The 24,339-nt window shown below is 40.6% G+C and overlaps 1 protein-coding gene across 2 annotated transcripts; it reads right to left on the bottom strand.

Annotated features, from left to right (window-relative positions):
* Window positions 1-1,292: 1,292 nt before the first annotated feature.
* Window positions 1,293-21,520, bottom strand: stk35 (serine/threonine kinase 35). 2 transcript variants are annotated; one of them, XM_037772581.1, is made up of 3 exons: window positions 20,515-21,518; window positions 17,400-18,215; window positions 1,293-5,076 (listed from the first exon to the last, which is right to left on the bottom strand). In XM_037772581.1, the coding sequence occupies exons 1-2, from the start codon at window positions 21,089-21,091 to the stop codon at window positions 17,473-17,475; spliced, it is 1,320 nt and encodes a 439-aa protein (XP_037628509.1). In that variant the 5' UTR covers window positions 21,092-21,518; the 3' UTR covers window positions 1,293-5,076; window positions 17,400-17,472. The 2 variants fall into 2 exon arrangements, with proteins under 2 accessions (XP_037628509.1, XP_037628510.1); XM_037772582.1 differs by lacking the exon at window positions 1,293-5,076 and adding an exon at window positions 5,978-6,506 and having other exon boundaries at window positions 20,515-21,520.
* Between the last annotated feature and the right edge of the window lie 2,819 nt (window positions 21,521-24,339).

Below are 24,339 nucleotides of genomic sequence, written 5' to 3'. Positions count from 1 at the left end.
AATCAATTTTTTTTTTTTCACACAGGCTTTTAGAAGAATCATTAGCACCAGCGGTTAAAGTGTGACACTAAATCACAAGCAAATTCCACATTAGTCAGCATATTGCCTTTTTTCCTCATGTTCCCAATTCAGTAACACTCAATGCAGAATATGTCTCTTGAGCCCTGCCAGTGTGGACGCACTGAAGCATTAATGTCCTGACTCCATCTAGTTTTTCACTTCCACAATTCAAAAAGAGTAAAAGGCTCCTTCCCTAAAAGGCTTCCTTTTATGGGTACCCACGAGTCTCCCCTTTACAGACATGCCCACTTTATGATAATCACATGCAGTTTGGGGCAAGTCATTGTCATAGACAGCTGTTGTTGCCTGTTGGGCTGCAGTTCGCCATGTTATGATTTGATCAAATTTTTTATGCTAAATGCAGTACCTGTGAGGGTTTTATAATTAATATATAATTCATATTTATCATTGTTTTGTGTTGTTAATGGATTTCCAATAATAAATATATACATACATTTACATAAAGCAGCATACAGTATGTGCTCAATCCCATGTTGATAAGAGTATTAAATACTTGACAAATATCCCTTTAAGGTATATTTTGAGCAGATACAAATTGTGTGATTAATTTGCAATTAATCATGGACAATCATGCGATTAAATATTTTAAATGATTGACAGCTCTAGAAAAAAATCCCAGCCCCTCCCTTCAGGCTCCCAAAAACACATGAAGGCGCACTGTCTGTCTGCTGCTGGAGAGTGGAGGAGCATATCACCATCGTTGTCATCGCTAACCGTATGCGACTATCTCATGACTCATTCACATTTCACCTAACATTATCATAATGAACGTAAACAACGAGCTAGCTTGCTAGCTTTAGCAGTATGTCTGACTAACAGCTTGTGGAAGAATGCAGTGCCTGGCACAGTGCGTGCACGTACGTAAGTAGGCCGTCCAATCATTTCATATGGGTTGACTGAAATGATGGCAGGTTTAATACAGTCCTGCAACAGCTACAAATACTGGATTCTTTTTCTTTTTTTATCAGAGCATTTGAATTATTGATTGCTTTCAGGATCTAATGAGAATTTCAACAAATATAACAAAAAAATGCTTCTAAAATAAATTGCCTACCTTAGCTTTAACTCCATTAAATATCTATTTTTATAATAAAAATACTTAGACCATAATGTAGGGAGACAAAAATACAGATATCAGATATAAAAAATAAAACGCTAAATAAATTGATAAAATGTGGACCTTTTTTTGAACACACAAATTCAGACGGTCATATTTTTGATCATTTATTCCAAGAAAAGTTGTCAAACATATTTACAGCAAAAAAACAAAAAAATATGATGCTTTCTCAAACATCGAATGGCTCCTGTCAGCTTCATTAACAAAAAGCAGTTCTTATTTAACACAACATACATTTCTGTACAAACTGGAAAATATGCGCTAAAAGAGAAAAGTTCCAAGATATTACACACAACTGTTTGAGAACGGTGTGGCTCTGTACGGTGTTTACAGTGAGGCAGTGAAACATTTTGCATAGTGTAAAGTGTTTTCAAGTGGAATCATTACTAGTCTAAAGAGAGCTAAATGAAATATGTTCATACGAAAAATACAGTGACAGCAGGGCAAGTGGACAGTAAAGAAGTAGTAAAAATCCTCAGTTAGCTTATTACCACAGCAATGTCATATACAGTCGTTTAACTATGTTAGGTTTAATGCTTGTACATGTACATTGAACACTGCAGAGCAAGTCAGAGATTCAATATTTCTAAGAGGAAATAACAGATTTCCTATGTCCTACACTAGTCCTTTAGCAAAAAGTGAAAATCTCATCCCAAAATGTAACATCTTAATATTTTAGCAACAGTTGTGTTAGCATTCAACAACTACAGCACCCATGAGTTTCAAGGTGCATCAACATTGAAGGCAAATAAGCAAGGTTTTGTTGTGCTTTAATCATAATCGCTCCATGGAGCCCTACACCTGCTGGATGAGCAGATTAAGTGCTTGTCAGATTGTCTGACAATTCTTTCAATTTCTCGTTTTATTCGTAACATAAATACTCGTCATTGTTCGTGTGAACTGCCGAATCCAACACCGCGGTTGAACTTCAAGGAAAGACTGAGAGAAAAGTTTACACGGCATTATCTCCATTTGTACAATGAATCGCATCAAGACTACAACAGGTGTCGCTGTTAACAAGCAATTTCTGATTCTTACATAGAGTCCCTTTAAGACGCGGTCGTACTATCCGTCACACTAACTAATTTGTTTGTTACCTTCGGGCACTAATATAGCCTTATGTGCTAGCTGTAGTTGTTGAATGCAAACAACAGAATTAAGGACTATCTCTGTAATACAGCCACTAAGAGAGAAGCTAACAGGTGCTGCAGATGTAGTCATTATAAAGGGAAAAAGCCAGGTGTTACCTGTATCTAAGCAAAACACCACACAGAGAAGTCAGATTCATTGAAAGTTGGTTCAAGATTGAAGAGATTGAGTCTGAGGTAAAGATCTATCCCATTCAAGCAAAGTTCCCCTTGTATCAGAAACTAAGACTAAGTTATTGAGACTGTCAAGGTAGATGTTTCAAAGTGCTGAGAATGAGGTAGGACCACACTACAAAATGCCTTAAAATCTACTACTACTGCCGAGTCGCTGAACTGAACCCAAATGCTACGCAGTGCTATGAAATCAAAAGGAGGTTTTGGTCATTCCTCTGGTCTGTGTTGGAGAGTGAAGGCTAGCAGAGCTTTCTAGGTCTGGAACATACAAACCCTTTTTGTCAGGTTTGCCACTGTATGCTTTACCACTCTCTGTTTGCTTCTGTGTTTTAAAGGGGACTTATCATGAAAAACTCACTTTCTCAGTGTGTGTGTGTACATACATTTGGGTATATCTGGAGTTCCTACCAACCCACAAACTGTGAAACAAGACAACCCAGTCAGGTTTTTGTTGACTGTCTAGATCAGAAAACATGTGATTCAACAAGCCGTTCACATTTGGGTCCCCTTCCTATGTCACATGCATGCTCATTAGGATATATCGCCCACGGCTTGAGAATTATCTTTGCGAAGGTGTACCATATTTTCCTAGCCAGCCAATCAGAGCAGACTGGGGCTTAAAGAGACAGGCGTTAAAACGGAGCGTTTCAGACAGAGGATGAATACAGGTATATTCAGACAAACCGTATGAGAACAATAATGTTTTTTTAACATTAAAGCATGTAAACATGTTCTAGTAGAAACCCAAAAAACAAGTATGAACCGGAAAATGAGCATGATATGTTCCCTTTAATTCTTCTGTGTATTTGAACTTCTGTTCTTTCTTCCTGGAAATCCTAGTTTCTTCAAGTACCATCTCATCTGTGGATCGGTCATGTGGCTTAGTATGTTTTGTTGGGAGCACATGTAGTGATCGGTTTTCATGAATCACAGTTTCAAACTAGCCACGATTTCCTCACAACACAGAGAGTAGGCTGCAACCAAACAACTACCTGAATTTGAAGCACTTCAGTAAAGAAGGGAAAGGAAGAAAGGGACAGTTAGGATGTGGCTGCTTTTTGGGGATTATTATATCCAGATGGTAAACCTTCAAATTTCCTGTGAGATTTTCCAAATGAGATACAAAAGAAAGATTCAGCCACAGATGTCTCAATACTGCTCAGGTTGTTCCCGTAGAATGACCCATTTAAACACTTTTCATATCACACCAATCAGAAACCTTCAAACTCTCAAGGTAGAGTACAGAACGATGCTCAGTATCTCTTAATGACAGATAATTGCAAGTTACCCATTGACTTGATATCTTGAACTGCATTGAAAGTGGTATGTATTCCACTCCTAAAAAAAACGCCACACTCAAACTCAATGTAAAAAAAACATTCAGTACAAAGTTACCAAAACAGCCATTATTAGCCCACCCCAATGATCATGATTGTTTCTTGGTCATATATACGTTAATTTAACAAATATGTTCATACCAAGCTTTGCAGGGATGATAAACAGATATACGCAATTTGTCCAACAGGTGCTCTTTGGATTTCAACAGGAACATAAAACCAATCTGAATTCCCTGCTGGACATTGTTTGGTTACAATAGCACAGTATTGTATGGAGTTGATACAGGCCTGCTACTTCTGAAGGTGTGAATTCTACATAACACCTTCAAAACAACACCGTTCATGTTCACATTTGTTCCGCCTCTGCCTCCGGCGTGTGGCACAGATTTGTGAAATATCCTTGTAAACCTTGTCTGACAATATCTTCATTTAGTTTAATTTATTTCAGCTACAGCATCATGATCGCAGGTGAGCTTTTGGGTAGAGGAGGGCCACCAAATTATCACATTCTCACTTGACATTATTGCAGCCTGGGGGAATTTTTTTTTTTAAAAAAGTGTGACATCATTGAAAGCAAAATATTCAATTGCGCATTTCTGCAGACAGAAACCTGCACGAGACAAAGGTGGTTCCAGCCTCATGAAGTTTCTGTCTTGGTGTGTGAGTTTCCACTGTGACCCACTAAATCATTTTAGTTCATCCAATTGCACTTGGTGTGAATCATCTTTAAGGCACGGGGGTTGCACAGGCCGGCGTAGTAAAGACAAACTGGTAGTGTCATCTGAGTTCGTAGTTATTCGCAGACTATCATCAGTAAAATGATGCCTGTACAGGTCCAGTACGTTACCTGTGCCACAGCCAAGTACTTTACAGATGTTAAGGAAGAGCAGGCCTATACTGGGGCTGTTAGGGAACAAACATCAAAAAAATATATAAAACAACTAATGTCATAAACCTGGTTGTCACATCCAGTCAGCTCAGACACTGACGTTATCCACCAGTTAAATGTCCTCAGCTCCGTGGTGACAGTGATTGTAACTGGATGGTGCTGGAAGTGCACTGTTGTGGTCGGGTTTGCATACTGTTCCTGTCCCAGAGTTTTGGAATCATTAGCCAGTCCATCGCTTCCCGCTCAAATCATGATTGTGGATTCTTCACAGTTCAGTTTGTCAGAGATGCTTTTTTTCCATTGGAGTCCACGTCCATGTAGTAAACAAAGCTGCAAAGACACAAAGTAGAAACGGGTCAGCATGGAGCAACAAGAAAGAAAACTATCACTGGTTTCTGTATGTTTAAGACTGAACATGTTAGTTAGTAACCTAACAGAAGCTGTCATTGGTTAGTTTGGAAAAAGGGCAGGCACTTTCACTTCACTTTCAGTCACCATCTATAAATCAAACTCTTGCCAAAGCCATTCAGGAGAAGAGCAAAAACATATTTCCCATCAAGAAAAAGCCTTCCGCGTCAAATACCAACATTTTGTCACATCCCTCTACGTCTGACACCAACGCACGAGGCACCCGCAGCATTATTAGACCTTCGGAGCAAGTGCTCCGGAAGTCAGGTGACGTAAAATAAAGAGCGACAAAGTCTGCGCAGGGTGGCTGTGACATGTGGGAATGAGAACGGGTTTGGAGAGTTCATGTGTGGAAGCATTTTCAATCCTACTATACTTAAAACGCAACTGCCTTGTAATCTAGTCAGAGAGCAGAGGCACCGCTACTGAATGGAACAACGTTCAGGAGTTTAGGATGAGTCTGTGGCAAATTCATTTCCACACATTATGTGTAAGTTCTCATTTCAAACTTTACCTGACAGCCCTAACAAATAGTACAATTGAACAGTTAACCGATTACAGAAAATACGAAAAACAAAAATCAAAATAATTCTGACATTCTTTTTAAATTTTTTTTGGTGTGTAATGAAAATGTTCTTTGTCATGAGACCTGTAAGCACGGCGTCATTGCTAAAAAGAAATCCGACTGGCCGAGAGACACGAGCAGTCAAACAAACAGATGTAAACAAACAACCAGGCCAGATAGTCTGTGTGGAGTTTGCATGTTCTCCCCGTGTTAGCGTGGATTTTCTCCGGGTTCTCCGGCTTCCTCCCGCAGTCCAAAGACATGCAGGTTAGGTTAACTGTTGACTCTAAATGTCCCGTAGGTGTGAATGTGAGCGTGAATGGTTGTCTGTCTCTATGTGTCAGCCCTGTGATAGTCTGGCGACCTGTCCAGGGTGTACCTCGCCTTCACCCACTGTCAGCTGGAATACAGATAATGGATGGATGTTTATTATATACAATTATGCTAGATGCATCATATTTATTTTAAATTCAACATCATTGCAGACAGTGATGCCTCAACAAAGTCACAGACTGGTTGACAATTATGGAGTAACTGCTTCTACGTCTACCTGCAGCGAAATGACAACACCCCCTGACACCTGAGTGTATTTCCTGCTTGTAGATGTGTCCAGGTTTAGTGCAGCGCTGTGCTCTAATAATAGCCCAGCGGCTGACGTGCCACAGCTTGGGCTAGCAGCGGTTTGTTCCTCATAGGTTGCATAACCTCACAGCACATGGCACGAACACAAGTGGGTCAGCTTAGCAGGAAGCACGCATGTTGGGGATGGTGAATGAGGGATGATGTGCTGAGTGGAGACATGGAAAGTGCTTAGGTCACTGCTGAGGATGAGTACTTTGAATTCCACTTATATTTACAGTATAATACAGTGTACTGTTCACAATATGGTGCTATTGGAAAAAAAAAAAGTGTACCCTAAAACAAGTGATAAATTCATTCAGATATTGACTATAAAATCATGGAATTCATCTTCAAAATTAGTTCAGTGCGCAGGATTCAACATCTTATAGGCTCCTCTCAGATGACTCCGACGTCACTGCAGAGCTGTAAGGCCATAAAGTATCCTGACGTGCTAAAAGCCAGGCGCTATCGATCTGTTTTCTGGTCCAGGGGTTGACAGAGGCCACTAGTCGCTGATTTAATCTCCTTTGTTCATCTCCAAAAAGGATTCCAGTAGGCCTGAAAAAACGCAAATTTGTTTTAACGCCACTAATTTCTTTAACGCAACTTACGATTTTTAGGTTGATCCGGGCTAAAGCTAGAGTGAAGATACTGGCATCATATGAAACTATACTAGCTTGTCGCAAATGAGGCTAAATAGCGCTCCAAACTTACGCAATATTTTGGCGAGGAAAAACTGTCATGGGCATTTTCAAAGGTGTCTCTTGACCTCTGATCTCAAGATATGTGAATGTAAATGGGTTCTATGGGTACCCACGAGTCTCCCCTTTACATACATGCCCACTTTATGATAAACACATGCAGTTTGGGGCAAGTCATAGTCAAGTCAGCACACTGACACACTGACAGCTGTTGTTGCCTGTTGGGCTGCAGTTTGCCATGTTATGATTTGAGCATATTTGTTATGCTAAATGCAGTACCTGTGAGGGTTTCTGGACAATATTTGTCATTGTTTTGAGTTGTCAGTTGATTTCCAAAAATAAATATATACATACATTTTTATAAAGCGGCATATTTGCCCACTCCCGTGTTGATAAGAGTATTAAATACTTGACAAATCTCCCTTTAAGATACATTTTGAACAGATACAAAATGTGTGATTCATTTGCGATGACCTATGGACAATCACAACCCTGTTTCCTTTTCGTTTACGATCATACTCCGAAATCTGTTTTGTAAAAAAATCAGTAATTGTGAAAAGACCGGCGGCTGATGAGTTCATGGTGCCCGGGGTTGTCTGAACTCACTGGCGTGGCTCTAATTCTTCAGCATTCAGCAGTTTTTCTTTTTCACCGTCTTGTTTTTACAGGACCAGCTGTGAGGGAATGTTGTACCTGTGTGAACTTTATGAACTCACGTTGCCTCCCATACCTGAGTACACACCACAACCCACCATAGATAAGTTACGTGACTCCACACTCGCTGACTGCGGACTACACAGACTGTAAGCGGCACACAACCGTCAGCAAAGCTACGACAAAGATGGAGGTATGTTGAAGGCTTCCTTTGGAAGAACTGTTGGTTTACTGCTGTGCTTAGAAGCTGGTATTAAACCGGGGAAAGCAAGCCACTATGATCTGGAACCTCTTAATAACTACTTAAGGGCATGTGGTTGAGCGCACACACAGACGGCTAAAACAAAATACTTTGAAGGAGCATTTCCAAGACAAACTCTAATCTGCTGAATGGATCACAAACAATGTAGTGAGGAGCATAAGTGAAAAGAAAATAGATTTGGAACTGTAAAAGAAATTATGCAAAGAACTATGTAATTTGGTAATGATTACAGACAAATAGAGGCAAAGATACTCTCTAATGTTAAGCACACAACCTACGCACTGAGTTATTCCTTAAAGGAGTTTGCTACTTGTATAACACATTTTAGTTTAAAAAAAACATCTTAAAAATACACAATTCCCCTATGCTTAGGCATTTATGTCCCATCAGACGTGTCCCGTGTAGACAGCCTGAGCCCGTCTACTTTGATTGATGTATTCGCTGTTCAGGCAGCTGACTTTCACAGACACCAAATGTGGTATAAACTGAACTGCTGTCTGTGTGGAGTTTTCAGGGCCTCTATGGAAAGGTATATATGTATCACTGTATTTAGAATGTATGAATGCGCATGTGCCCTTTGCCCCCTTAAGATTGATATATTAACAGTATATTCTTTGTTGTTATTGTTGTTGTTTTTAACAATCAGATATGGTCCATGTCAGTCAGTATTTGGTGGTCCGAATGCTGCTGAATGCTGAACCCTTATAAAACTAACATGGAGCAACATATAAACATTGAAACCCCCCCACTGATCAAATCCTTGCTCAAGTCAGCATATCCTTTTTTTCCTGCTTATTGCTCTGTTGGAGATATTACCGCTACGTAAATATACAAGACAAAGAAAACCAGGCGAATGTCGTAGCCCAGCAGATCCTGGACAAACTGAGGCGTGCTGCCTCCTCAGCCACCCTGCCAGCCATTTGCTGTTGCATAACCCAAAAAACACACTACCTCCTTTAAAAACCAGCAGAGACCGGTATCTTTGGGGAAGTGGTGGGGGCTGGTTTCTTGTGAGCACAGGACACTGTGGCAGCTCTCTATGATAACCTGCTGGAGAGGGAGGGTTGCTTTTTTTTTACGAGCTTGGGGTGGTTTTGTGGCCTTGCGGCAAAGCAACACATTCCACTTGGCTGGCATTCATGAAAACTGTTCATTATGCAAGTTTAGGTGCGTGTCTCCAAGTTCCTCCTGATGCAAAACTGACAAAGCATTCCCAGCAAATACGGAGGCTGGACAAAGTACAATATGATGATCACCTTTGATAACTAGAAGGGCACTCTGAGAGCGCAGGAGAAATGCCCTATCTCGCAATGTTAAAGGTTCTCTATACAACATTCAGAGCGTTAATATAGCAGCAAACGACTATTTGCTATGTAAAGATATAGAGGAGTAATGTCTACCTGAGCAGAGAATGAAGTCTCTCTCAATCGCGGAAGCGTCCCACCCTCCATTTCCCCCCAGGTTAACACAGTTAGCTCTGTCAACACTGTTTGTTGTAAGCACAGTTAGCGCTGTTAGCACAGTTAGGGGTGTTAGCACAGTTAGCTGCCATCATTTCGGCTTTGCTTGTGACGTCAGAGGTGAGAGCCGTGTGCAGGCAATCTCGGCCCAGACTCGGGATCTCGTATATAGCACCTGTGACGAAAGTGAACAATAATGTGTGTCTCCGCCCCGTGACTCTGATTCACTACAAAATTGAATGTGTTCTTCCTTGGACCGTGCTACACTTTTCCACGAAGTGCCATAAAAAATCAGGCCGGTAGTTTTTCCGTAACCCTGGTGACGGACAGACAAACAGATAAACCGACAGACAAACCGAGCCGAAAACATGACCTCCTTGGTAACCAGTGGACAAAACCAACAATGTAATATTTCAAGGGATGGGATGACATTCAGTACTTATGCTTTCTAATAAAACAGGGCTGCCATCAAAAGAGATGTGTCATTCTGTTATAGTCAGTTATCTAGAATAGCAATAATGTGAAAATATTCCAAATACTGAATACTTTCTGTCTATAAAGTCTCGAAAATGGAGAATTTTGACAAATCAGAGGGAAATCTGGTTCTGTACAGTTTCAAAAACAACAGCTGAAAATGTGAACAAGGACAAAGCCTCCCATTGGTTAAAGGTTTGTTTCGCTGTTTGTTTGTTCCACCATCTGTGTCCCTAGGGTAATCCTGTCATCTTGAAGTTCTTATGTTCTCATTTTGTCACGGGACAGAGCGCACGGTCGATAAGAGCAGTGACGAATCCAGCAAATCCAAAAAATCCTTAAGTAATATCAGAGGGAGGACACCAATCTCTGCTTTCTGCGACAGATGCGGACCCCGTCCCTTTTCATCTATTATTTACAAGTCAAAATGAACCCTGTCAGCTTTGGTAGAACCATTCAAACACTGTGAACCGTTAACACAACAGTGGAACCACAGAAGTACCAAAGAGAATCCACCACGAGGCCAAAATATGACCACGTACTGTAGAGCACCTGCAGTGAGGTGTGAGGCTCAGGCTGTGATAGATGGTACGCAGACTGTGAGGAGATTAACATGGTGTTAAGAGCTTACAGCCCATTAGATCCAACAGAGCCACCATGAATGGGGACACCGGAGTGGAAAAGATGTGGATCCATGTCACTCCAGAGCACAGTGGGATGAGAGGGTATCCTGGTCTGTAGGGTGCTGGAAGGTGCATCGTAAATTGTAGATTTTTATGGACAAATTACATAAAAAATAAAATGAAAGGGATCAGATTACTGAACTAGTTTGAGCTTTTCACTCACTTTTCTTCTTCCTCTCCAACTTTCAAATTTTGAATAAACACAGAACACAAAGAGGCGCTCCACCAGAATCATTTATGTAAGAACTCGTTTTTGCAGTTCTTTCTCTGAACCCTGAGGGCCCCTAGGAAATATTTACAACCTTCTCAGCCACTGAATGCTCACTTTTACAACCGTGTTGCATAAGAACGCCAATACGCACCCACTCCTTAAAACCTTATAATAAAGGTGGCCTCCCTCTGGCATTTCTCAGCCCCTCCGCAATACCCCCACCCCCCCCCCCCCTGACTGAGCCAACACAGAACATAGCGTACCGTGCCTTCAAACTGCTGTCCAAACAACTTCATTTCCTTTAGGGGAGCAAGATCAGCATTCTCTCAGACCCTACTGTCTTTGTTTGAAATGAATGCTGCTTTGGAGTATTCAGATGAGATGGAAGACACACGCAAAGAGACAATCCTCAACCCTGCTTGAAGGCATCAGTGTGTTTATCACACTTCGTGGAAGCATTCGTGCGTGCGGTGCGAGGACAACACCCTGAAAATGCCTCAACTTGTAAAAAGCCTGTTCATGTTGTCAGTGAAATAAAAAAAAGGATTCCCAAAGTAAGGTCTGTACACGTGCGGCCGGGGCTTACAGTGCTCTGGCCTGGTTTGGATAGAGTCGGCACATGCAGACATAGCTGGCAGGCAGCACGAGGACAAAATGTTCCAGACACAAGCCTCCATAAGCCCTGAACCAGGAGCAGCACTTTCATTGTCCAGCAGAGGAGGAGAGGGAAGAAGGGGGGGGGGATGGACCAGGAGGATGGGTGACATAGATGCGCAGGGGGGGGATGTCACACACGAAACAGATATACACATGGTTATGATTTGATGCTGACGATACACATTTTATAGGGATTTCCCGATCCTGATCCATGCCATTAAATATTTAGTATTTGCACTGTGTGCACCGTGAATGCATCAAAGACAGTGAAACCAGTCAGTTTAAGATAAGATTTAGTTTCCATAAATAGTGAAAATGGTTCCACAAATAGTTCCATTTTAAGTGCATGGGAACTTTTTAAAAGGTAGTATTTTGCTAATTGTAGTTGTGGATCATCTCTTTTCACGACAAAATCAACAATATCAAAAGGTACTTTAATTTCCAAAAGTAAAAGTAATTATTATGCAGAATGGCCCATAATGTACAGCGAGCAGGTCATTATTGTGAAATGAACCCTGACAGGGCGAGCAGGACCCTGACGCGAAGCTGTACGTGATTCCCCTTATTGCACGGCTAATTTCTAAAGAAATCAATAATTTTACACAAAATATTGATTTAAAAATGATTTTATAGCTTCTGCTAAAAAAAAAAATAGTCTGCTTGCTGTATACGGAGATCAGACCTGCTTCTATAGCAACGGTCTGTTATTCATAGCAGCAGTCTGCTACAGTACGTAAGGGATAATGTATAACGAGCCGGTCATTGTTGTGAAAGAATCCCCGACCTTCTTCGGCTGCATGTCAGGGTACAGTCAGTTTGCATGTTCTCCCCGTGTTAGCGTGGGTTTTCTCCGGGTTCTCCGGTTTCCTCCCACAGTCCAAAGACATGCAGGTTAGGTTCATTGTTGACTCTAAATTGCCCGTAGGTGTGAATGTGAGAGCAAATGGTTGTCTGTCTCTATGTGTCAGCCCTGTGATAGTCTGGAGACCTGTCCAGGGTGTACCCCGCCTTCGCCCAGTGTCAGCTGGGATCGGCTCCAGCCCCCCCGCGACCCTGAATAGGATAAGCGGTTACAGATTGATGGATTTTGTATTGTTAATCTGAATCTGCAAATAACTAAAGCTGTCAGATGAATGTAGTGGAGTAAAAAGTTCCAGACAGAGATTCTTTGCTTTATACTTGATGAACATTATCAAACTTTAACACATCCATCCCCTCACTGACCATAGCCCATAGATTTCCAACAAAACCCTACGAGCCCTATGTCGTTCCATCAGTCTAGAGATTGCGTGCGTGTTAAATCTCAGCAGTGATGCTGCGTATCGTCACTGGGCTATCGTTAGCTTTGCCGTCAGTTAACCAGCTCCTGACGTAAATACACAACTGCCGTCCCGTCCTCTCTCTATGTTTACAGCCACTAATCCCTCTCTTTTTCTCCCGCTCCTGTTGCGTAACATGCGAGAACGAGGCCAATCTGCAGCAGTGGGCTAGCACGCAACAACACCCTCAGAGTCCATTCTGCTGACAGCTGGGAGCCGAGAGGTGTTGCGTCATGGGGCGATGGGGTAGGGTCTCTAGGGTTGGGCTTACAATAAGAGGTTAACAGAAAATGAGCACAGGATTGGAGGGCTAATTGTCAAACTGACGCAGACTTAGTCCTGGTCAATGGAGGGTTCAAGTTCAGACAAACAGACGGACGGTTCCGGTCACTGAACATCGTCTCTGCGGCTGATTGATGTGCAACAAGGAGTTTCCGCTCTAAATAGCAAACTGAGACAATTAACATCTTACAGGGACACTTTTCCTACACTGTCACTACAGCAGAAAAAGTTATTTCCTGCTGAGTGTGCATGTTTGTTTTGGGGGAGGGGGTGGGAGATTTTTTTGTCTGATGTCCAGAATATTGGAAAAGTAATACTAGAAAGTAGTAAAGTGGGTGAGGCTAGGTCAGGATTAAGTAAAAGTTAAGTTAATTTTTTCCCATAAAAATCGGTCAGGTGACTTTCTGTTGGAGCATTTCCAAAAACTCTGCACTGAAAATATTCTGCATCATTGATGAATAAAGGGTGAAAGGTATACAACTATGTACTGTGGTTTGGCAATATGAATAAAATACTTCTATCACCTACTGTACGTACATGTTATTTTACTTTGCGGTACTGATATCACCAATGGTTGATAGCTAACAGCATGTGGACATCGATTATAGGCTCCAATCAGTAGCGCAAGACAGAGGTTGACAATTAGGTTTTATTCTCTTTTTAGAAATAGAAAAATATATTATTACTACTACTACAGCTTTAGTGTGTTTAAAACTACTTCCTGAGCTCGTTGGTACTCAGGTAAGTTAACAGTGGCCTATAAATGTTTAAATACACACCAAGAATCCATCATAATGTGATTAAGAGAGATAATGTCAACACCATACTCTGATTATTTCTTGTGATTATGCTCTTAGTCAATGTAAGTATCAGTAAGTTATTAAAGAATAGGTAAGGAGTAAAATCTGTTGGATTCTCCGATTTAACCTGCACACACCGTCATTCACGTCAAAGTGTTTTTTCTGTGTTTTTGAGATTGAACAGGAATTACGCGAAGTGCTAACATATTATATTCTTACAACTGAAAAATAAGAATATGTTTTTTTGGAAGGTGGTTCAAGTCTTTGTGGCTGAAAATGTCCTTTCAGCTGAAAAAAGTTCATTGGAGTAAATATCATGTCAACACAGATGTGTTATAGTCAGTCCTGTTTCCTTCACTCTGGAAAAAAAGAAACAGCAACAACAGAGAGCTGTCATTTATCACAATCCACAGCAGTAAAAACGAAGAGCTTCAAGACACCTGCACCAAACGCACCCAGGATCCAATCGGTGGTCGGAGATAAATGTTGTTGAATGAGTAAATGCATTGCCTTTCCTGTTAACAAGTGGTGTAATGGAACCGTAATTGATCCGTGATCCATACGGACGTGATCGGGGCATCTCTACAAGTTATATTTGCTCCTTTTTTTTCTGCTGATCAGATCCCTGACTCAAAACTGTGATACGATCCAAACCGTGAGTTTTGTGATCTGTTCCACCTCTACAAGCTACATTAATGCAACCGAACCCTGGTGTACAAATCCAACAAGGACACACGCAAGTCAATGAGTAAGCAAGCAGCACAGGTAGTGAATGATGCACTTGTCAAAACTGGCTTGTTGTCAGGATATTCTCTGATGGGAAATAAGATAAGATTGTGTGTTCACGGTCAGTGAGAAGGGAACAGAAGTCAGAATTCAGTGTTTTCACAAGAGATGTAGTTCACTGCCAGTTGGGAATATGAACCAGAAAAACTTCATGTAATGCCAAAGATCCGTCACTGTTAATTACTTCATCTCTGCCAATCACTCAGTGTTTCCTGCTTGACTCTCTCACACCTGTTTCTCACACTCACAAACACACGCCCTGACTGTGTGTATTTCATTTAAAGCCTGACTGTTTACCCTCAGGCCCAGGTTGTACCCTGTTTAAGTCATCCTCCCTTCTGCTCACACACTGTAGTTCTTACACCGCCCTCTCCATCCCCCGAGGTCATAAACACACCTCCTGTTAAACACCTTTAACTACAACAACAACTCGTGCTCTCTATTAACGTCAGTCATCTTGTTAATCGTTTGTATCAATAGCTGATACTGATGTTGGTGCAGTAGATACGATCACTCATGTTAATCCTGTTTCCTCGACAGTGACGTGGCAAGCTTTGGCAGAAATCAGGAGCAGCAGTAAATCTTAATAGGAACCATATCTGAAGTGAAGGGACTGGGCCAACACGTCATCTGATAAAAGATAGTTCTAGTTTATTAAAACTTGGATCTTATTTCGCAGTTTAGGCTATCATTGCCATCAGTGATAATTACACTGTCTGAATCAAGTTCATTGATGAAATCTTGGTATGTGCGTATCACTAAACATATCTAGCCATTTTCTTTTCCAAATTAGGAAGTGGAAACCAAAGATGAACAATAAAATGATCACTCAAACTGTCAACTTCAGTTTTACCTCCAAATAAAAGGCTTTAAATAATCTGGATAAACTGTTGTCTGACCGCTCATGTTTCTTGGCCTGTCGGACTTTGTTGTGGTGATGTTGTTGGATTTCCGAGTGTCAACAATTGCTTTTGGTGAGCACAATGTTATCATGACTAATAGAAATGGAGGCCAAATTGTAAGAAACCAAAATCATCCTTTAAGAATTCCCCTGAATAATAGAAATGTGTTGTTAGAAAGTATCACACACTGGATTCTATGCATGTTTAAAGTGTCCAGTTCCAGTTTGACCATCTAGAAGTCATGCCAGATGTAAAGTGGGTCTGTGTCAAGATGATAGAGGTTATATTCAAACAGACATCCTTTAGGTTTATTCCTGAAATCTCTCACTTGACCTGTACAAATGTCAGCCTGGCTACCGGAAGTAAGAAAATATTGAAAATATTGAATATCGCGATATTATGTTTTGTGATACTGTATTGATTCTCAAAAACACTGTATCAATTTTCATTTAATAGTTTACATGCAAAGATTTACTCAGTCAATACTTTATTTCATTTGAAAAGAGATGCACCCTCTCAGTGTATGTGCCTTCTCTAAGTAGTGCTATGATGTTGGATGTTACACGGACTATGTGCAGTTTCCACTGTTGTGATTGCATAAAAAGTTTTTTTTACTCAGATTTTATGCATATGGTGGTGGGTTCTTTATACTTTGACAGTTTTCCTAAAATTAGTGGATTTAAAAAAAACAAACATTGCAATATATCGCCTTGCTTACAGTATCGCAATATATTGAATCGTTACCCCTGTGTCATGATACGCATCATATCGCAAGATTCTTGCCAATACACAGCCCTAACTGGAAGTAACAAAACAATGGCTTCTGTATTCATTGTAAAGAAGAGCAGTGAAAGGCCATTTTCTGAAACACACACTAAAAGTAGAAAACCTCGATAGTGACATCACACCACCAGTGAGTATTAAACGAGGGGCGTTCCAGCTGGTCACTGGGACAATTTGGCTAATGGTGTCAGCTGAAAGGAAGATTACCTGTTGTCAGCCCTGGGTTACCAACTAACCAATGTTCCATTTAAGCCAGTGGTGGTGAGTCCTGTGTCACATATTATGTCTCACTAATCACTTCAGCAGCTCATTTTACTGACTGCTCCTCCTTTCTCTCTGGTTAAAGGTGGATAAATCAGTGAAATTAGCTGTTGCATGGTTTGGTTGGTCTAAAAACCTGCAGGCTCTTCAGTTGCACACAACTGACTTAAAGCTGCAGTTTGCAACTTTAATAAAAAATAACTTTTATCATATTTGCTCAAACTGTCACTATATCCTGACGGCAGTGCATAGTGTCCTCCGATCAAACTGTCAAACTAGAAAGCGCTGATCAAATATGAGTCAATATTCTGTTACTGTAATGACTATTTCTTGCCTCAAATGTTTTCATAAACATCTTGTAGTGTACTGTTTAGCTGTAAAATGAGAAAGTTTGCTCCGGCCAGTGGGCGTTTTGCTTGGTTTTGGCTCGACTGTTTTCAACATGGCGGCCGGGTCACAAACTTTCTCATTTTATAACTAAACAGTACACTATTTATTTATTTTTATTTAACCTACTGTACATTAACCTATTTATAGGCAACGCCGTAACAGAAATTTGATTCAGTGATTGACAGCTGCGTTAATCGGCTCTGATTGGTGAAATCTTGCAAATGCCATCAGGAGCGCTAGGAGGAGGCAAAGTACCTGATTTTTTTTAACAGATTATCCGTCTCATGTTCTATTGTCAGGATATAGTGAGAGTTTGAGCAAATTTGATAAAAAGTTATATGTATAAAAGTTCCTAACTAAAGCTTTAAAGAGAGCCTTCCTGAGGTAGGAAGATAGTAACACTAATAATAAGTTATCAAGGAAGTCAAGCTTACCTGGGAAGGAAAGGGGTCCCTTCTTTGACTGGTTAGGGTAAAAAAAGGGGAGGTTTTGGGAAGGTGGGGGTTGTCACGCAGCACACGTGACTTGGTCCATCCGCACCTCCAGCTGGAAGGCGTCTGGTCGGTCCTGAGGGTTGACTGCAAGCATGTCCTGAAGGAGTTTCTTCACCCCCTCAGACATGGAGCTCCTGGCCTTCTGAGGGATGTGGAGAACCATCTTGGGGTTCTCCAACAGAGCCTCCCCGACAGGGACAATCTCCGTGCCCTGCCGTATGTAGGTGCCCAGCAGTTCACGCTTGGACTCTGCGTCGATGAAAGTGATCCGCTCGATCATTGCCCAGATGATGATGCCCAAGGCGAAGATGTCAGCCTTGGCTGTGTAGTGGCCCTCCCACACCTCGGGGGCCATGTAGAAGTCCGAGCCACAAGCTGATGACAACCAGAACTTGTTTATGTTGATGATGTTGTTCTGGTTGCTGCCTCTGCCGCCCACTCCCGATGCAGGATGTTCTTCACTGTTCTTGGAGTTTACGCCAGCACAAACTTTACTGAGGCCAAAGTCGGCCACTTTGAGAACAGGTGTACCAGATTTCTGTGAGATGAGAATGTTGTCTGGCTTCAGATCACGATGGACGATGTTGTTCTTGTGCAGGAAAGCTACGGCACTGGTCAACTGGCGCATAAAGCTCCTGTTGGTCTGGGGGTCGGGTCGGCGGGACAAGATGTACTGGTTGAGGTCCCCGCCCTCGCAGAACTCCATGACGAACCAGAGATAGCACGGCTCCGCTGGATGACCCAGGATGCGCTCCCCTGCAGCATGCAGATTGAAGATGGACAGATATGACCTGATTAGTGAGATAACAGCAGTCAAACTGTGACATTTAGTGTGTTCATTAGAGCTAAAACCAGTGGTGCTCCATGTCAGGACCATAACAGGTGTAAAAACACTCACTGCATACTTCAAGCCCACAACAATGAATCATACTCAAGCCAAGTATGCACAAGTACAGTGCTACTTTCACTACCATTTCAGCACAGTATTTAACATGCTAATTACTTTCTGATTGAACTGTGACATTCTGAGCCTGGAGACCAAACTGTTTTTTGCGTCGATGAGTTCCAATGCAACAAAAAACGAATAAGTCATCCACAGAATTCAGGAGAAACAAATACTCTGTATGTTTTTTCATCCAGCGGAAACAACAACATTTTCAGTGGTTTGTAATTGTTGTAATTGCATGCAACAGATAGTATCAGGATCTGTGCCACTTCTAAGAGTTTCGCGTTTGAGGTTTCACACCTCAAACCTTTGCAGACTTCTCTGTACATTTCACAAGCAACAGACAGACTTGTTGTGCTCAGCAAAGTGTCCTGCACTATCTCAGACATGACGGTCAGGGTCTTCCCCAGGAAACTGTTCAGTCAAGAAGGTGGTAAGCCACCTGGATCCTGACTCATCAATTTACAGTGTAAACATACTCACACCAGTACAATATATGACTTTTGCCATGAAATATCACCTTTACACTGCAGGAAAAAAAGACTGTAAATAATGGACACTATAATGTATCTGTAATAAGCTAATATCAGTTGATATATTGGCCCAGACGATTTATCAATCAGGCTTCAATAGACACTGTTGATTTTTCCCACATATCATTTCTTAATGTCCAATTTCTTAATGTTTCATTCATATAGCACCAAATCATAACAGAAGTTATTTCATGACATGTTTCATATAGAGCAGATCTAGACTGTACTCTATAATAACATACAATAGAATATAACTTTGAGGTATCAGTGAAACTGGCTTTCAATTGTCCAAACACACAATTGCTCCCCCACATTGACCACCTCTGATGATCACTCTGTGGGCTGTTGACTACTTGGCTTTACACTTTACAAACTAGGTTAAATGGACCAAGACAAAAAAGGTGGGAGGGCATATTGATTATAAACAAATCCTTTGCATAGTTAATCCCACAAACATTCTGTATTGTTACTTGATGGCTGCAAAAGATGCCTGCTCAGAGATTAATATTTCATTTTAGTGCCCGAATGGTGACACTTATATAACAGCCAGGCTATTAAAAGAAAAGAAACAAAGACTGCACTGATTCAGTTATAACTCTGGATTTTTTTAACCAGCACAGGTCAGCATTGGTATTTCAATGCTAGATTTCAATTTTATGAAGATTAATTCACCAGCTATCCATTTCATCATATTTCTATTAGGCCCTGCTGAGCAATAACAAAGGAAGTGTGATAAGTACGTCAAACTGGATCGATGCCAACAATGATACAAACAAGAAATTAATCAAAAAAGACAGCCGTCGTCAAACAAAGCTGCCATATTTCATTATAATATCCCACATTACACTGTAACATCACTGTTTAGTGTCTGAAACTGCAGCCAACATTCAATGGGTTAACATGCTGCCAAGTAGTACACTATGTTCTCTTGTGAGCTGAGGGAAACACAGTGTACTCTCTGTGTGCCTACTATAGGCAACGTATAGCAACGTCACTGACAGAGTGAAGGCTAGAAAAAGGAGTGAATGTTACTTTTAAATCCCAAAATCCTTTCTTTCTTTTTTTAGCAAATGAGCCTTAACAAACTACATGCAGTTTATGGCATATGTTCTACATGATTTTTTTTGTAAGTACCTAGATTTAGCAACCACACGTCATTCAAACCATGCCATCACTGTAAATAACCTTCATATTAAATGTAATAAGCCCTAATAAGCAATAAATAAGCTTTTTTTTGTATTAATCTGTGGTTGAGAGTGGTTTTAATAAAGCAGAATGGTTGCACTTAGTGTCATCTGCAGATTGCATGTTTACATAAGATGACGTTTAACCACTCTGTAGCTGAATTGAATGGGCTTGTATGAAAACAAGACATGTGAGCCTTTAATACAAGGACTCCAAAAATGGATTGCAAAATCACTGTCACCTTGTAAACTAGGCTACTTATTAAGTATACTATAATAGACATGCATTTGGAGTAAGGGCACTTTAGCAGCTCCTTGCATGCATACTTCCATCATGGTGTTGTTGTGCTGCAGACAACAACAGAGGACTATAAGTGTGCCAGTCTGTCTACCTTTGAGTGAGGTTTCCACCAGGCGCAGGTACTGTTTGGACCTCTTGTTCCCATGGCTCATCTTCTGTGCCAGGCCGTTCTTCTGCAGGACGCACTCCTCCAGCTGGACCACGTTCTGGTGCCGGTTCTCCAGGCTCGTCAGGGCCCAGAACTCGGCCAGAGCCAGCTCCACGTTCTCCGGGGCGTCGCACTGGAGCCTCTTCACCGCCACCCTGGCTCCTGTTTTCCGCGCTATGGCCTCGTACACCACGCCGTAGCTCCCACGGCCCACCTCCCGCAGCAGGCTGTAGCGAGGAGACACCGTCACGGCGGGCTCCAGCAGCCGGTCGCTCCGGAGGAAGCTAATGGAGAAGCAGTCGTCGTCGTCCTCTTCTTCTTCGTCCTCCTCCTCTTCCTCCATGCGGTTGTTGTTGTCCTCCACCGTCAGGGAGCGGAGGACTTTGCCCACCTTCATCTTCATCTTCACGGCCGCGCTCCGCCTGCAGCCCCGCACAGGCACACCGCCACCGCCGCTTACCTGTCTCCTCTTCTTCCCGTCGCAAATATCCATAACTTCTTTTTTGTTGAAAGTAAGCATGAAGGGAGGACGTGTTTATCTCTCATTACTCTCTAAACTCTAAACTAGTGAAGTTTGACGTCCTGTACGTCTTGTCTGCTTGCTGCTCTGGGAGGTTAAACGCCAGCCTGTCAACAAGAGTGGAGCCTTTCTGCTGCTGGTAATGTGACACAAAGCTATAGTGGAGGAGTGCAGTGCCTCTGGCTGCCCAGCTGTGGCGACTCATTTACCTTCATAGACAAAATGTTCCAGCTCCCACTAGGACATCCACAGTACACACACACACACAGAGAACAGAGGGCGGGGTGTCCTCTGCAGCCGCAAGCTGATTGGTGGAGAGAGGAAACAGCAAAGAGGAGATCCAGCTATGGTTAAAGAGGGGTGGAGAATATACCACGAGCCCAATGTGCAGGAGCACGTTACGTTTGTTTTTATTATGATGGTACACTGTTAAGAATTTCCCAGTAAAATAACAGTAAAGAACTGGCAGCAGGGTTGCCTTTATGTTACTGTAAAATTAACATTATTATACTGTCGCTTAAAAAATACAGTTTGAACTATTTTTTTATTTATTAATTTCACAGTAATTTACAGTTAATTTACTGTTTAAAGATACATTATATGGCTGTTTTTCCAACTTTCTTTTACATTATCTTACTGATTTGTTTTAATGCACTATTTAGGTTGTATTTTTTTACATACATTTTAATAAACATAATGTTTTGCCTAGATGAATAGACTTAGCAGGTTACAGACATAGGAATAGTCACACTAAATACAATTAAAGGCACTTGTTAGGAAAAAGGCTATAATAGACTTGTTGACACTTTTCCCAAAATGTCTGTCTATAGCTGGCTACAAGCACAGAATGTAAACCAGAACAACATGTGAGTGAAGAACAGAGCTAATTCACTGATTTTACAATCATGTACAATGTACAAGCCTCACATGTGCAGATCAGGTCCCAGAATTAAAAAAAATACTGCATGAAACTGTTACTGATGATACTTTAGACAGTTGATCAACAGTAAAGTGCTGTTTTTTAAGAATGCATTATAGATCAGTTAGAAAACCGCCTATGAGCGTAATTTAACAGGTTTTCTTTTGTATAAACAGTAAAGCACTGTTTTTAGCAATAACAGGTTACTGCTGTAAATTAACAGCAATTGCTTACACTGCAGGTCAGGACATCAATGTAAACTGTTCATTCTGTGATGTACTCCCAGAAACTCTTCTTCATCTATTCTGGCACTGTGACCATATAGCAAAAAGGCTGTGGAAGGACTTGAGTAGGTTCATCATTGTGACATTGACCCTGATTTTATTCTAAGTCTAGAGAATGTTTTGTTAGGCAAGGCAAGGCAAGGCAAGTTTATTTATATAGCACATTTCATACACAAAGGCAATTCAAAGTGCTTTACATATATAAAAGCAAAATAAAAGAGCACAAAGTGCATAAGATAAAAACGAATAAAAGAATATAAAAGTTTAAGTTAAAAGAAAAAAATTAAAAGGATAATAAAAACAATCAAAAGACAGTAAAGTGCAGCATTTGATCAATTAGGAAAAGCGTCTGAAAACAGTTTTGGTCTTGAGTCTGGATTTAAAAGTGGCCACTGTTGGTGCATCTTTGATCACATCTGGAAATTTGTTTCCATAAAGGTAACAGAAAAATCAAAGAACATTATATTATTAATCTGATTATTCTCTTAGCTAAATTTCATATACATAAATCCAAATTTAGTAAATCTAAACCTTCATTTTTTGTATTTGAACATGAAACCAAACAATACATTAAATTCATTCTCTCCTCCGAAAACAAAAAAAGCTATTAAGATGCACCTCCTTTAATATATTTATCTAAATGTTTATTTTCCCTGGCTTTGAACTTATAAGCTGTTTATCCCCCGGCATCTGTTATTTTGTCTTGTTGTTCCGTTACAGTTTTGCACATGTCTTTGTAATTGAACCTGTATGACCAGTTTGTGAAATAAAGGCAATAAAAAAAAAAAATTATGAAGGTAGGTTGTAGGTTCTGATTAGAAATGCTTACAGAGTAAATAATACAAAGTATTCCAACACCTCACCTGCTCTTTGGTCTCAAAAACAGACCTTGTAGCCTACAGACCTCCCTTTAGTCCACCACAGCATCAAGATTCAAGATTCAAGCCCTTTATTGTCATTGTGTAGTACAACGAAATTAGATTGTGACAATCCCATAGGGCTAATGAAAAGATAATACAATAAAAAAAAGATAGTGCAATATAAATATAAAAAATATAAAAGATAATACAATATAAAATATAAAAATACAATATGTATATTGATGAGATGACAGTTTTGCCAGATTACAGTTTTGCCAGATTATTGCACAAAGTGTCCGTCAGATAATTATATAATTATTGCACAGACAGACAAGATAAATAGAAACCTGATAAACAGGGAACAAAGCCACATTTTTAGAAATACTGTATATATTTGTTTTTATTAATATATCATTATTCTGGTTACATTTTTTATTTAATTGATTTAATTTAGATTTGTATTCATATTTATTTTATTGTATAGGCCTATTTTATTTATCCAGTCAAAAAATAGGAAAAATAAATAAATGTATGTCTTTAAACCATTTTAATTGTTGAATGTACACCCCCAAAGTTCAAATTTCTAAAATATGACAATTGTTTTTTTTTTATTAATATATAATTATTCTGTAACTGTTTCGTTAAACTGTTTGCAAAGTGTTGCCTATTTATATATTTTTTTGGTTACATTGTTTTATTTCATTGTTTTAATTTAGATTTGTATTCATATTTATTTCATTGTATAGGCCTATTTTATTTATCCTCCTCCCGTCCGAGCGCCGACTGCAGTATTGAAGACAGCAGCAAAGCCAGATCCGGGTCTATCCGCACCAGGTTGGTCACTGCCCCGGATATTGATTTTTTTAGGAGAGCCTCTCTTTTAGGTGGTTAAAATAAGTTCTTCTGCCGTCCCCGTCCACAGCACTGTATTGCTTTGCTCTGCTGTTGGTACTCCTCTCTGTTTCTCCAAACTGGGGTGCACGCCGACCGTTATCTACTGTAGGTAATACACCTACTATAGATAAGTACCTCATACAACCCCACTTCAAAACACCCGAACTATCCCTTTAAGGTACAGTAGGTATCAGTAGCGGCTGCTGACTCAAAACATTGGGGAGGACAGGAGGAAAACCAGTCCACACAGAGTACAAGTTATTTTATTCAGTAATTTCTCTTATTTTGCAC

This window comes from Sebastes umbrosus, chromosome 6 (assembly GCF_015220745.1).
Source record: "Sebastes umbrosus isolate fSebUmb1 chromosome 6, fSebUmb1.pri, whole genome shotgun sequence".
NCBI classification, from domain to species: Eukaryota; Metazoa; Chordata; class Actinopteri; order Perciformes; family Sebastidae; genus Sebastes; species Sebastes umbrosus.
Note: the sequence above shows the minus strand (reverse complement) of the source record. Positions and strands in the feature narration are given on the sequence as shown.

Bases quoted from the DNA above. Each gene is read 5' to 3' on its own strand.
- stk35 (XM_037772582.1), bottom strand. From the start codon at position 21,091: ATGCTTACTTTCAACAAAAAAGAAGTTATGGATATTTGCGACGGGAAG. The intron at 18,216-20,514 runs GTAGACAGACTG...TGCATGCTGCAG, and splicing joins GGTGGAAACCTCACTCAAAG to GGGAGCGCATCCTGGGTCAT.